Source organism: Lygodium microphyllum, chromosome 15, assembly GCF_053477565.2.
Source record: "Lygodium microphyllum isolate KBCC chromosome 15, Lygodium_microphyllum_v1.1.10, whole genome shotgun sequence".
In the NCBI taxonomy this organism is placed as follows: Eukaryota; Viridiplantae; Streptophyta; class Polypodiopsida; order Schizaeales; family Lygodiaceae; genus Lygodium; species Lygodium microphyllum.
In genome coordinates this window covers 9,978,586-9,991,604 of record NC_141149.1, presented here as the reverse complement: position 1 = coordinate 9,991,604, position 13,019 = coordinate 9,978,586, and the positions used below count along the sequence as shown (strand labels likewise).

The 13,019-nt window shown below is 42.2% G+C and overlaps 1 protein-coding gene across 3 annotated transcripts; it reads right to left on the bottom strand.

Moving 5' to 3' along the window:
- Nucleotides 1–2,225: 2,225 nt before the first annotated feature.
- LOC148024261 (zinc-finger homeodomain protein 1-like) lies at nt 2,226–7,331 on the bottom strand. 3 transcript variants are annotated; one of them, XM_087693861.1, is made up of 4 exons: nt 6,971–7,331; nt 5,084–6,343; nt 4,437–4,536; nt 2,226–4,334 (listed from the first exon to the last, which is right to left on the bottom strand). In XM_087693861.1, exons 2-3 carry the CDS (start codon nt 6,076–6,078, stop codon nt 4,455–4,457), a joined length of 1,077 nt encoding a protein of 358 aa, XP_087549987.1. In that variant the 5' UTR covers nt 6,079–6,343; nt 6,971–7,331; the 3' UTR covers nt 2,226–4,334; nt 4,437–4,454. The 3 variants fall into 3 exon arrangements, with proteins under 3 accessions (XP_087549987.1, XP_087549986.1, XP_087549988.1); XM_087693860.1 differs by lacking the exon at nt 6,971–7,331 and adding an exon at nt 6,518–6,894; XM_087693862.1 differs by lacking the exon at nt 6,971–7,331 and adding an exon at nt 6,631–6,894.
- Nucleotides 7,332–13,019: the final 5,688 nt, after the last annotated feature.

Genomic DNA, 13,019 nt, shown 5'->3' with positions numbered 1-13,019 from the left:
AACTTCACGTGTAGCAAGCCATCATACGTGGCACTTTGGCTCAACACAAAGTTCCTTGGGTTGTTCTTGTCAAATTATAAGTAGGTATTTACCATATCCTTCAATTGAGAATATCTCACTATGTTTTTCGCAATCGCTAATCTTTGGAATGCTTGTGTGCATGAAGAACTCTTTCAGCACCTCAAATGTTTCCTTAGGAACTTCACGTGTAGCAAGCCATCAAAAGTGGCACTTTGGCTCAACACAAAGTTCCTTGGGTTGTTCTTGTCAAATTATAAGGCTTCTTTGAGATATCTTTTAGTGTGAACTCAATCACCTCTCCTTTATAGCCTTGATCTTTGGGTTGTCCAAAGCATCTACTAATATACTTATGTGTAACAATCTTTGAGTGGATAATCAAGCTCATTCTCATGTAGGTTTTAATTCTCAGCAACCTTGCATACGTTGATATATCACTTACATTGGCTGTTGTTCACAAATAACTCATAAATTGGCTTTATCTTTCAATTTTTATTCTTTGTCAACTTGTTGTTGATCTTCTTTAGGTCATTTGGTTGTAGCTTTGCCTTCTCGCACAAGATGCGGATGTCATAAATAGTGTTCTACATTGTGATAATTTGATTACTTTTGTACATAATAATTCCATTCAATTGATTCACTTATCCTATTAGTTGTTATATTCAAAGTTATTGTGTAGCGACTTATAATGACAAATTTTTATAGTTGCTTTACGGGTTGTGAATACTTTCAATACATATTCATTGAGCTACCTACTATAATCAAACAACCCATTTTCATCTTCACACATATATTTTAACAAGATTGTGATTCCTAAGAAGACTAAAGGTTTATTAGTTAGAGGGATCAAGTGGATAGATTTTTCCATTAATCAACAAGTCCATGTGCTTCAATCCCATCCACCTATATCTTTGTAATACTTAAGTATTAACACTATACACTGTGACTTTGAATAATGGGGTATACTTAAGCTCTATCTCAACATCTATCTAAATTAATAGACTTATAAATTAATTACAAAACATAACTTAATCCATGTGGAGTGTGTTAAGGTACTCTATACATAGAGATAGATATGCTAATGACCATAGGGGGTTTGATGTCTATGGAGGTAGACTAGAGAGGCATAAATAGACACACTAAGCTATGAATGATGGTATTAAGGTGCTTGATTCTATGGAAAAAGATTGGAGAGGCATAGATAGTTACATAGAGATGTTAATAGAAAGAGGGAGCTCAATATTTGAGGAGATAGACTAGAGAGGCATAGATAGGTACAAAGATGTCCAAGGAAAATAAGTAAGAGGATAGATAGACACATAGAGATGTCAATGGAAATGGAATAGTCAGGGTAGTTCAATAGGTCAGGGTTGATTGTATATACACAAAGAAGAGGTTACAATAGAGTTGTAAGAGAATAGGGGACTGGAAAAAAACAACAAAGAGGGAAAAGATATCTAAGAGATTTCAAAATTCAAAAAAATTAAACTTACATCCAAAAACATTTTCAAATAGTGAGAAAATTGACCTACTTGCTTGTATTTTGACTAGAAGACTAGATATAGAAAATCCATTGAAGATATTAAAACAAGCTCTTGTATTTTGACTAGAAGACTAGATATAGAAAATCCATTGAAGATATTAAAACAAGCTCTCAAATTCTTACATTGAAGACCATACACCACACTCCATAATTAATTCTTTTTGAATATGAAAATTCAATTGAAAAAGGATTGTTGCATATGGAGAGAAGGAATCTGAGTAAATACTTTATGGATAATATTAAAAAAACTAGACTAGATTGCAAAAGTGGAGAGAGAAGAGGATTATTTACTATTCTTCTCTCCATCTTTCCATATTTTAAGTAGTGGGGGTACTAAACCCATTTTTTTGTTCATTTCATCTCCTAATGTGAGTTGAAAGAAACCTTCAAGCTTAATGGTTCTCATCTAGCCTTCACTAACTCAATGAAAGAGTGATTAGCATATATTTAACCTTATCTTCGTTTAGCTAAATTGGTAGGTGAACATTGAAGACTTTACTAGCCCAACAAACCTCATTTGTGTATATCACATGGATTCAACATAGTGGAATTTTCAAATACTAGTTTTACATTTTTCAAACATGTATAAGGGTGCCATGAAAATGGATTTGTTCCATATTGAATAGAAAAGGGTTATCTAATATTCAAAGAAAATTCGAAGATAATGATATTGATAAGTAGACCTTGAATAGACATCGCATAGAGGGTATACATATTGTGAACTCTCGAGAAACAAACATAGCCTTATGGCATAATGGTATACATTATTTGTGGCTCAAACATGTCATCTCCCTCCAGACTCTTGTAACCCTTATGTTTATTATGGTTAATCTTGCACAAAGCCCTATAGTTACCATAGTTCTTGCCCTAGATGCTGCAAGTGAAATACACAAGTCTCCATCTTTTCATAAGCTATTTAGGCAAAGTGTTATTCTTATAAAACCATTAAGAATCATTCTTCTACTCCATCCACAAGTCGTAGTTGGGGATATTTCTCATTGGCAAGGACATCAAAGTACCTTGAGAAAGTCTAACTAATTCGAACTGAATGTACCTTAATAGATTTAGTGACTTGTTGACTTTAATTATCCTTCAAGCCCTATTTTGAAAATACTATTTGTAAATTTTCATGGACAAGGACATAACAACCTTATATTCAAGTAGATATCTCAATTAGGATATATCATTGTGTATATAAAGATATTTGGAAACTTGCACAATAAAATTTGATGACCAAGTTTTTCATAGGTAGTCAAGAGTTTATTAGACCTCGTCAAACAGTGCACAACATGAGAGACTCCCTGAATTAGGTTCAAATGTGGATGCATATGACCATGTTGAGTTCCATACACAAATTATTCACCCTAACCAATTATTGGTTAATTATTCAGCTTGTGTATGCCATGCCCATTTGTAGCCTCTCTCCCCTAAAGGATGATTTGAGGTGAACCTTGTCAAAGTGCCCAAGGTACGCAGTTTCTCACACATGATCAAATACCCACTAGTGTAGAACCTTGAATATCAAAGGAAGAACTCTTGACGTACACAAGTATTCACGAAAAGCTGAGGTTTAGTGTCGAATGTTCAATGAACTAACAAGACTCCTTGAAAATTCTCAAGAGAAGGTTTCTAATTGCAAAGCAATTTTAGATCACGTTATCTAAAATATGATGAAAAGGAAATAGACCTCCAAACCCTCGAGTATTTGGCTCGAAAAAGTGTTTCCGGTACACACCGGCCTGCGCTTACAAATCACACTCTACCCTAGGACAATCCCTGCACCTGCACATACAACAGCAGGAATGTTGAACTGGGCGTGCAGACGACCTGTTCAACTAGGCTCGAGCTTCAGCGTCTTCAGCTCCTTCGAGCAGCAGGCAGCAGGCAGCAGCCCACGCTTGCCCCTTGCTCAGCTACACTATGCACACCACAATCCATATAGTATACAGGCCCAGACAGAGCGCGCGCCCCAGAGAGAGAGAGAGAGAGAGAGAGAGAGAGAACGCTAGCTTCTTTCATTCATAGAATGGAGACCTAGTAAATACACGGAAGAGAGAGGGCTAGCCTGAAAGGAGACCGAAAGGTAGGCGTGCACGACTCTCGTACAATATGGTGCCACGCTTTTGGTACGTCAATACCTCCCAAAAGAAAGAGCACTTGTCCATAAAAGTCACAGCGGCTGTGTGCGCATGCAGCTCGCTTTGTGTACATTCTAGTTTCCCTTCTCACCTTGTACACACACACACACACACACTCGCTCGCTCTCTCTCTCTCTCTCTCTCTCTCTCTCTCTCTCTCTCTCCCCCCCGAGGGGGATTATATATCACTCCCTGGCCCTACTTGTTGGCTATCTGAGCCTAACGTGGAAGAGTTCTAGTGTCACCGGATAATGAACTATCCAACCTAAACAGCCTGCGATCCCTGTAAGCAAATCCTGGAAAAAACCATTACATTTTCCGTGTGGACAATGAGACTGTTTCCATTATTGTTATTGATAGTATAAACACTTTCTGTACGGATTCCTCTCCAGTGTGTACTATGATGATGTCGTTAGAAACCTCAAGAAGACAATGAATAGAACACCTGGTTCGATATCACTGTTGCCAATGAGGCAAGTGGCGGTATATGCTTCTGCTGAGTGTCGGGTGTCTTCTTCATTCGTAACAACAGTTTCACGTCAAGCTTTAAGTGCTGCTCAGAAGCCTGATTATGGATTACACAGTGTTAGACAGGGGAGAAGAATGCAAATTCATGGTTGCCGGGCCTGCTGCGCCTGCCAGAGAGTGACAGAGGCATAAGAGACCTGAACCTGACGGCGATTATTGATGAACAGTGCGACAGTGAAAAGAAGATTAGGGTTAGAAGAAAAGCATACAGGTATATGAGGAAGCAGCTACCCATTGATACCACTGCTGGTGGTGGGTGAGGCTTCACCATTGTCAAGGTAGCCAACGCCGATATCAGAAGCGGACGACCTGCAACATGAGAAGCATAATAATATATATATAAGAGCGAGAGAAAGACTCGAGAATATTGATAGTTGCGATTTAGTGATGTTTAACCTCGCGAGCTCCTACCATGAAGCTATCCCAATACCGAGCTTTTTGCAGTGGGGGTTGAGGCAGGCAGGTACTCTACGTGCCTGATACCTATCCCCATTACAACAAGCTACGTATGAGCAGAGAGCTCCTTTGCACAGAAGCTCATAACGTTGCGAGAGTTTAATGAATACGATTTCATTAGTGACCGCAAAGTTCTTAATTTGCGGCTGCCAGCAGTTTGAGTTTTCCATTGCAACAAGCTAGGTGTGTGGTAGCTCCTTGGCAGGACTGTCGGACTTCACGAGTGAGAATTCTTATTCTGGCCCGGAAGTCTACTTCTCTGAGGTACTTGAAGATATGAATGTAGAGCGAGAGAGAGAGAGAGAGAGGCAGAGAATTCATGAGACAAAATGTGGAAGAGAACAACTTGTGAGCTAGGGAGATCACTGCAGCAGACCATTAAAGAGAGGAAGGCGCTCACATTTTCTTGCCCACGGTATTCTTGTTGTTGTGCATCCACACTTTGAGGACATGCCGCTTCACACCGACGTCGGAGCAGAACTGCTGCACAGCTGCCTCGTCGTGCTTCTGGATCCGCCAGCCGAGCTTCTCCGCGAAGGCGCACATCTTGTCCTTCTGCTCGGCGGTGAACTTGGTGCGGAAGCGCTTCTTCACGGAGGAGCTGGACGGGGCCATACCAGCCGCTGCGGCGGCCGCTGCCGCGGCTAGATGCTGGTAGTGGTGGTGGTAAGGCATGCTGCCAGGCGGGCCATCCATCATCATGCCGAAGGGAGGATGGTGATGATGATGCTGCTGCTGGAGATGCGCATGATGATGATGAGAGTGGTGATGGTCCATGGGCGGCTCATCGCCGTCGCTGGGACTCAATGGGCCAGAGGTTGATCCCCCGCCGCCAATCATGGGGGGCGGGCCAACGCGCCCGGCCGGGCTGGCTGGCGGGAGCGCTAGCGGGGCGGCATGAGGTGGGGGAGGCAATGCGGCGAGGGTAGGCGCGAATCTCTTCTTGAAGCCGCCGCCACGAGGGCTGACGAGGCAGTAGCCGCAGGAGGAAGCGGGGCCAGCTTCGCCATCCACCTCCCGGCGGTGGAAGTTGCGGTGGCAGCCGCAGGCGGCGCACTTCAGGGCCTCCAGGGTGCCCTCGTCGCCGCTGGGCATGAACTCCCCGCACCCGTCGACCGCGTGTCCGCCAATGCTCGCCGCATGGTTCTTCAGGCATTCTCGGTACCTCACGGCCTTCTTGGCGGCCGCCAGGCCCAGCGGCAAACCCCCTGCCGGGGCCGCCGTCTCCGTCATCTTGCTGCCGGGTTCCGTCGAAGGACCTTGCTGCTGCAGCGCTCCGTTCCCTCCTCCCAGCTGCTGCATCTTGAACTTCGACGACGACTCGTGAATCGCGCCATAGCTCACTGATATCGGCATCGCTACCTTCGACTCCTGGTTAATCCCTCCCAATTCCATATCCTTAGGCCCCCCAGCACCTCACCGTTCCACCACCTTCTGCCCCGCCACAACGCCGTCGCTGCGGCTGCCTCTTGAACTGTCTCATTCTTTCTGTGTATCTGGCGCCTATAATTGCATATGGGGAAGCATCAAGCAGCTATACTGCATACGCCGGAAGCTTCCACCCTAGATCAAGGCAGCTGCCCCTAGCTTTGCATGTTGCTCAGATTATCGTCACAATTCGGGCGGCTTACCCCGCGAAATCATGCAAATTGACCCTAATCTGCACAGTGAAAAGGATAAGTAGGTTGAAATTCGTCTTACGCTAACCTAAACGACTGCTATGGAACAGAATCAAAATGGTGATTTGCGAAGGATGATTATGGGAGGGGATGATAAGCAGACAGACAAACTGCGGAAAGGGTGCCGGGAGACAGGGAGAGAGAGGAAGACCCACCCGCTCACAAGACCCGCTTTCGAATGAAAGAAAGAAAAGAGGGGAGGATTGAACACTAAACACGCAGGAGAAACAGGGAAAACACCTCGCTAAAACGCAAGAGCAACAAAGACCTTTATTTTCTTAGGTGACAAAGATGCGCGGGTAGGGAAGAAGAGTGGTGGTGGGGTGCTGATTGAAAAGGGAGGGAAAGCCTGGCCGTTTCCTTCTGGTGTATGCTTGTGTGTCTTTCTTAAGCGTTAGAAAACAGCAGCATGTTAGAAAAGATCCGTCTCAAATTATTATGCACCGTGATTTTTTCCCATTTCTTTTTTAACTCTCACGAGAAAGAGAGAGTGAGAGAGAGAAAGATGATGCTGAAGATGATGATGATGAGACGACTGTAGGCTACCCATTCAATGTAGGTTAGGTTTGGGGGGGGGGGGGGGAAGAAAGAAAGAAAAGATTAGAGACCTAGTAGGAGGCTATACTGGCCGACCCAGAAGGAGCTTCAGCCTTCAAGTCAAGCCTGCCTCTGGCGAGCGTTACTAAGACGGATCGACGAGAGCAGAATCGTCTTCCAAGGTTCCGTGCATTTTCCTCTTCAGTTTAACGAGCGTGGACAACTGCGGCTGCCACGCTGGCTGCCCGGGAGGACCTCACTGCCACCTGGCGCCATATTGGCAGCCACGCACCACCTCACTGCCACGCTGGAGCAAGATGCGGCACTGTCAGGTTGCCTGTTTCCATGTCCGTCACAATAGTCTCTCCCTGGACCCTCCCTTCCTCTCTCTCTCTTTCTCAGATTTCTCTCCCCTTCTTCCAACTTCCAAGTTCCCCCCTCTTTCTCTCCTTTATCTCGGGACTCGAGTCCCGCCGCGTAGACTAGAAGATGGCGATGTCACCGCAAGTACACATTATACACGCGCAAACAGTAGTCCTAGCAAGCTATCAGCAATGATCTAGCCTCCGCTCCCCAGTCCCCACCCTCTAGGCTCTCTCTCTCTCTCTCTCTCTCTGTCTGTGATAATACGGCCACAATGCATCATCCACCAATCCCATCCTGCAGGGGCAGGCCACAACATGTGCGCCCCTGACGCCCTTCCTTTTCCCTGTTCCTGCTCCGACACTCTCCGTCACAACTCTCTCTCTCTCTCTCTGTCTCTCTCTCTCTAACCGCTTCTTTGGCTCCACGTGAATCCCCAGGCTGAAAGGTTCTCTTCGCTCTTTTCACCGCCCCTCGGCCCAAGCTCAAATTTCGACCACGCGTGCAGCTCATAAATCCGCATTCTTCCCTCTAGAGTGTTGGCCAGGGCTCTCTCTCCGGAAGGGAGAAAAGAAATAGTTTTACCCGGGACTTTATGACACGGATTATTTTTCTAACCCGCCTTCCAGCCATAAGATAAGATTCCCGTTTGGACCACCCCTCTCTGACTTCGACCACCTTTGTTTCCGTCCACTTGCCAGGCTCCGCCCCCGTTCGTAACCGCACATCCAAGCTGAGATGGGGCACTCTTACGTCCCAATGGGAGGCCGCCAGCTGTTCTTAAGTCTTCATCCGGCAAACGGATCTATAATATTGCTGAGCACGGACGGACGTATAAGTAACGCTAATGTTATTACTATGAAAATATAAAACGGGGGCGCCCCACGTCCCGTTATGTTTTTGCAAGGCGCTGTTCAGCCGTTCCGTTGCGATAGCGACAACACATGGCGTGCCCCGTGACACCAGCTGGCGGTGGCGTGGGGGCCATCATCGCCTGCACGAACTTCATGCGGCCGCTGCGTCGCCTCCCCCCCCCCCCGCCCCCGCGGGGCGATTATTCGTCTGCTTAATAAGGCTCCGCAATCCCCTTATCTCCACGTGTAAAGCCGTCCCAAAATCGTTAACCACCCAGTTTATTTCCCACGAATCAACGGCTCCGATGCCTTACGACTCTCTCTCTCTCTCTCTCTCTCTCTCTCTCAATCTCAGCGTGCTAGCTGTATGATGGATGATGGTTCCGTAGCTCTGCCCCTCTCGCATCACACATAATCATCAGCGAGCTTGAATCCACAAAGGGTAAAGCCTGTCAAGATTGCATTACGTTGCCATCAATAAGTCACGCAAGACTTTGTGGCCTCCTGAAGGCCATCAAATCAACGTGACTTCCAGCCTCCTCCTCCTCCTCCTACTTCATGTTTGCTAACCCACCTACTAACCTCACATTTACCTCTCCTCCTCCTCCTAAGGCCAGCTTCCTTCCTTACTAGGCAGTCTATCACAAGGATGGAGTAACACAACATTAAAGCGATTTTTATGAAACGAAATTTTCTTGCACATGGGCCCACGTGACATGACTCAATTGTTAGACCCCCTAGGTGCTCGCCGAATTAGTCAAAATGCTTATCATGTCAAGATGTTAAAACCTTAGACTACCCTCAACAACCATTGGTTAATTTACCCAATACAATCAGCAAGTGCCCCCTAATGGATGTATTATCCTCTTTAAAAATGGGTGTATTATCCTGTTTAAAAATGGGTGTATTATCCTCTTTAAAAACGACTTGAGATTATTTCACATGCATTTTTCAAGGACTAGTGGGGAGGACCACTACACAATACACTTTTCATGGAACTTAATCACAGACTTTGCCACTAGGGTAGAGGGGCCAATAACACGTCACAAAAATGTGCCCCTCTTGATTATGTTCATTTCCCACTCCTTCTCACCAATGGCATGCACATATCTCATCACCAGCATGGATTAAGGAATGCATTTGGGTAGTCATGACGAAGACGAGCAATGAATCAACGCTAAAACCCAAATATTGAAACATTAAGGCAAAAAGAAGTAGCAAAAAAACTATCCTAGTAGACCAATCACATAATACATAATTCCTTTCACACCCTTCACCTACATTATATTCACAATTCTAACTTGATTAGCCCCCTTACTGTAATTGCACCACAAAATAATCACATAAGTACATTTCCAACCTCCATTTCTTATTTACACAAAGGAAACTATTAATACAAACCTAGCTTCCTAGTATTTTACCCTCAAAAACATTGAAAATGCAAATCAAAATGCCATGGATCATGCTCTCAAAGTCTAGTAGCATCAATCAAGATTTATTTTAATTAGTGATAAAAGATCTAGATGTTTTTATGTAATGGAGTGAAAACTAGAGATTTTTTGTTGTCCAAATAGTCGAAAGATTCTAGAAGTGTACGTAAGAAGAAAAAACTAGCTAGAACAAAGTGAACTCCACATCAAAATCCAATATACATGAATGTATATTAGAACACAAGTAGCTAGCCGCTCTCTTGAGATTGAAAAAGTCCTTAGTATACAAAAAGCCCATAGCAAATGAACACACACACACACACACACGCACACACGCACACACACGCACACACACACACACACACACACACACATAGAGAGCGTGAATGTGCACACCCACACACCCCTTTCATACTGGCCATGATTACATGACTACCATTGTTATGTGGACAAGTTTATAGTAGATGATGTCACACAAATACACATGCCCATATATATAGAGGGTCTTAGTGACTGGCCATGATTATAAATGTTAATACTTCTTTCCTAACTACATCCAATGATATCTTCAAGTACAATAAGCCTTCTCCAAACTTCGAATTCACATGCACACTTGCTTGCCATATAACATTTTCTTGTTATTTAAACCTTTAAAGGCATGCCTAGTTTTGTATCTTTATTAATAATGTGTTGGCTTTGTACAATCATTGATATAGAAATATGATCATGTGTGTTTGCCCACAATGATAGAAGGCAAAGTTGGGTTTTAGGAACATGAAAATAGGCCACCAATACCCCATTGCTTAGATTCTTATGAGAAAGACAAGTAAATTACTAGATGTAACTAATGATTTTCACACCTCAACATATTTGTGACTTCTTTGGATGTTTTAATCCAATCATTTAATGTGTCTTGCTCTATCCTATAAGATAGGCCAAAAAAAATTTGTATTTGTAACCACATGGCATACAATATCAATAGGTTATTAAAATTATTAAGCTTCCATTTTTATCATAAAGATTGCTACACGTAGCAAGTATTTTTACCTTGAACTTGAAGTTTCGTTGTATTAACAAGGACCTCAAAACTTCCAAGTTGCCACCAACTAGCACAATTCAAAATCCAAAAATAAAATATTTTTAGCTTTTTCTTAGATCTTTTGGACCCCATGAAGTCACTTGGTTAGCAAACAGAACCTTAGAGAATCTACCTATACCATGAATAGATCAAGGAAATCATTACATTGTTAGGAGCTAGTGTTTCCTTATTGATTCCATAAACTATAAATCAAATATGTAGTCTTTCTAGCTATCATTCTCTTATCAACTCCATAAGTCATTAGAAAGTGTACTCGATGTGTGGGCATAAACGTGAAATCCATTTAGTAAATGGCATCCAGTGTGCTAAGAATTATTAATGATATCTATAGCCGCCTATTTTTCAATAATCTTGGCCAAATTATTAGTGTTTATACACTCCAAAGTGATAGTTGTTGAATGATTAAACACTTTGTTTGTTCCTCCCATCATAGCTTTTACATGATGAGCTTTCACAATCTAGAGTTAGTGAAAAAACTTTTCAAACACGCTTTCAAAAAGCATTATGTACCTATCTATCCCTCTCATCTTGTGAACATAAGTCCACACTCATGGATGCAAAGATGCTAGATATTAATCAAATTGTTACCCATGTTGCTTCTTACAAATTTCCTTCTCTTTAAGTGTACGCAAACAAGGTTCACTTGAAAATAGATGAATTAGGAGATCTACATTTAAAAACATAATTGCAAAAGATATACTTTAACTTCCCATATTTTTTGGAAAGATAGGTTCATGTGGAATATATACAATATCAATATTGGAGGACAAATATGTGTAGCATGAGAAATTAAAGTATAATAAGAAAACTATGCCAAAATTCAAGCATTTTCCTATGCATTCTAAAAAATTATTTTACAATCTCAACCTTAACTGGAATTGATGTTATAAAAAGCTTTTGTATTCAATTAATTCTCTGTAGTGTGTGGTTGTTATGGGCTTAATCCTTACCATGCATGTAGGTGGTATATAAGTGAATTCTCTCATTTCAAAGTTGATGCCATAGGAAGTACTAGTAATAATATATTGTAGCAAAAAAACACTTCAAAAACAACATGGATGTCAATATCTCAAGCATTATAGAATTTTGTGGAGGTGAGAACCCAATTTGGGAACTTGATGGGGTCACCATATATAAATCCTCTGTATTATGTGCATTCAAGGCCTATTTAAAGATACTCTTAGCTTTGAATTTTCCCACAATAAGACACGCCTCGTTTCTATTCGCTTGGTAAGTAATCCCTTTATATGGTATCCTTTTGTATGTCAAAAATATATAAAAATAGTATTTTAAAAATTCTATCTTTTGAACCCATGTGATATACTTACATATTATGAGTGACTCTCCTCTCCCCCTCCCCCAATTAGAAAACAAATATCCACAATTTACAAATCATTCTTGAATCCCCAAAATGAGCACACAATGTGAACGTCCAACAACTAAGAAAATCTATCCACTTTCTTTTACAAAGCATCACATGCTAAAAAGCCACTCAATGTTCAATTGTTCATCAAAGCTATAGGATATCTACCATTTTTTTAAATCAAAACAAAACGATAGACCACATGTACTGAATATACCAAAATGCTTCTAAATAATAGATAATCATCATAGTATAACTATAAGTAGACCCACATGTTATTATCTATTATGATCATTTTTGAAAACTTTAAGCCACATATATTTCTCCTAAATAAATTTGCAATTACTTGCTACACACACACACACACACACACTCTCTCTCTCTCTCTCTCTCTCTCTCTCTCTCTCTCTCTCTCGATAAAGTGGACTCTCTTGCATACTTGATATAAAATACATAACTCATAACAACTCAATATAGGATAGAGGAGCCAACAAAATAACACCTTACTTAAGGTGCATTTTTCTTCTTCAATTGATGGAAATTTGCAAAACTTTTCTAGCTCATTACTATCGTTGAAGTATTGCACCTTCAGAGCAAAAAGAAATTTGTGTCGTGATGCTTTCGCAAGCGAAGACGATAACGAAATTTAATATCCTGACAAAGGAAAATCGCCTTACGTTAGCTAACAATGGGGCACCTTTTAATAAATACAAGTGCTGACCTTTTGCATGGTGGGATTTGAAACCATGGTAGCCAACAAGAGCTTTCCATTTCTTCCTTCCCCATAAACCACTGGCCCAAACAATTTTGGCACATTACCGGGTCTAGTAAGATCCGAAGGAATGGCACATAGTAATTCTCTTCTCGTCCTCTCTCTCTCTCTCTCTCTAAGGCCTTACAAAATTGGCTCCTCTTCTCTTCTTATTCTCTGCTCGTCCTCTCCAAGGCCAGCTTGGCGAGTCTCTTTTCTTCGTATTGTCTACTCGTCCTCTCTAAGGCCTTTGGCCGCTG

Excerpts from the sequence above, each read along its gene's own strand:
- LOC148024261 (XM_087693861.1), bottom strand. The coding sequence starts at position 6,078 with ATGGAATTGGGAGGGATTAACCAGGAGTCGAAGGTAGCGATGCCGATA. Across the intron at positions 4,537-5,083 it reads AATACCGTGGGCAAGAAAAT|GTCGTCCGCTTCTGATATCG; the intron begins GTGAGCGCCTTC and ends CTCATGTTGCAG.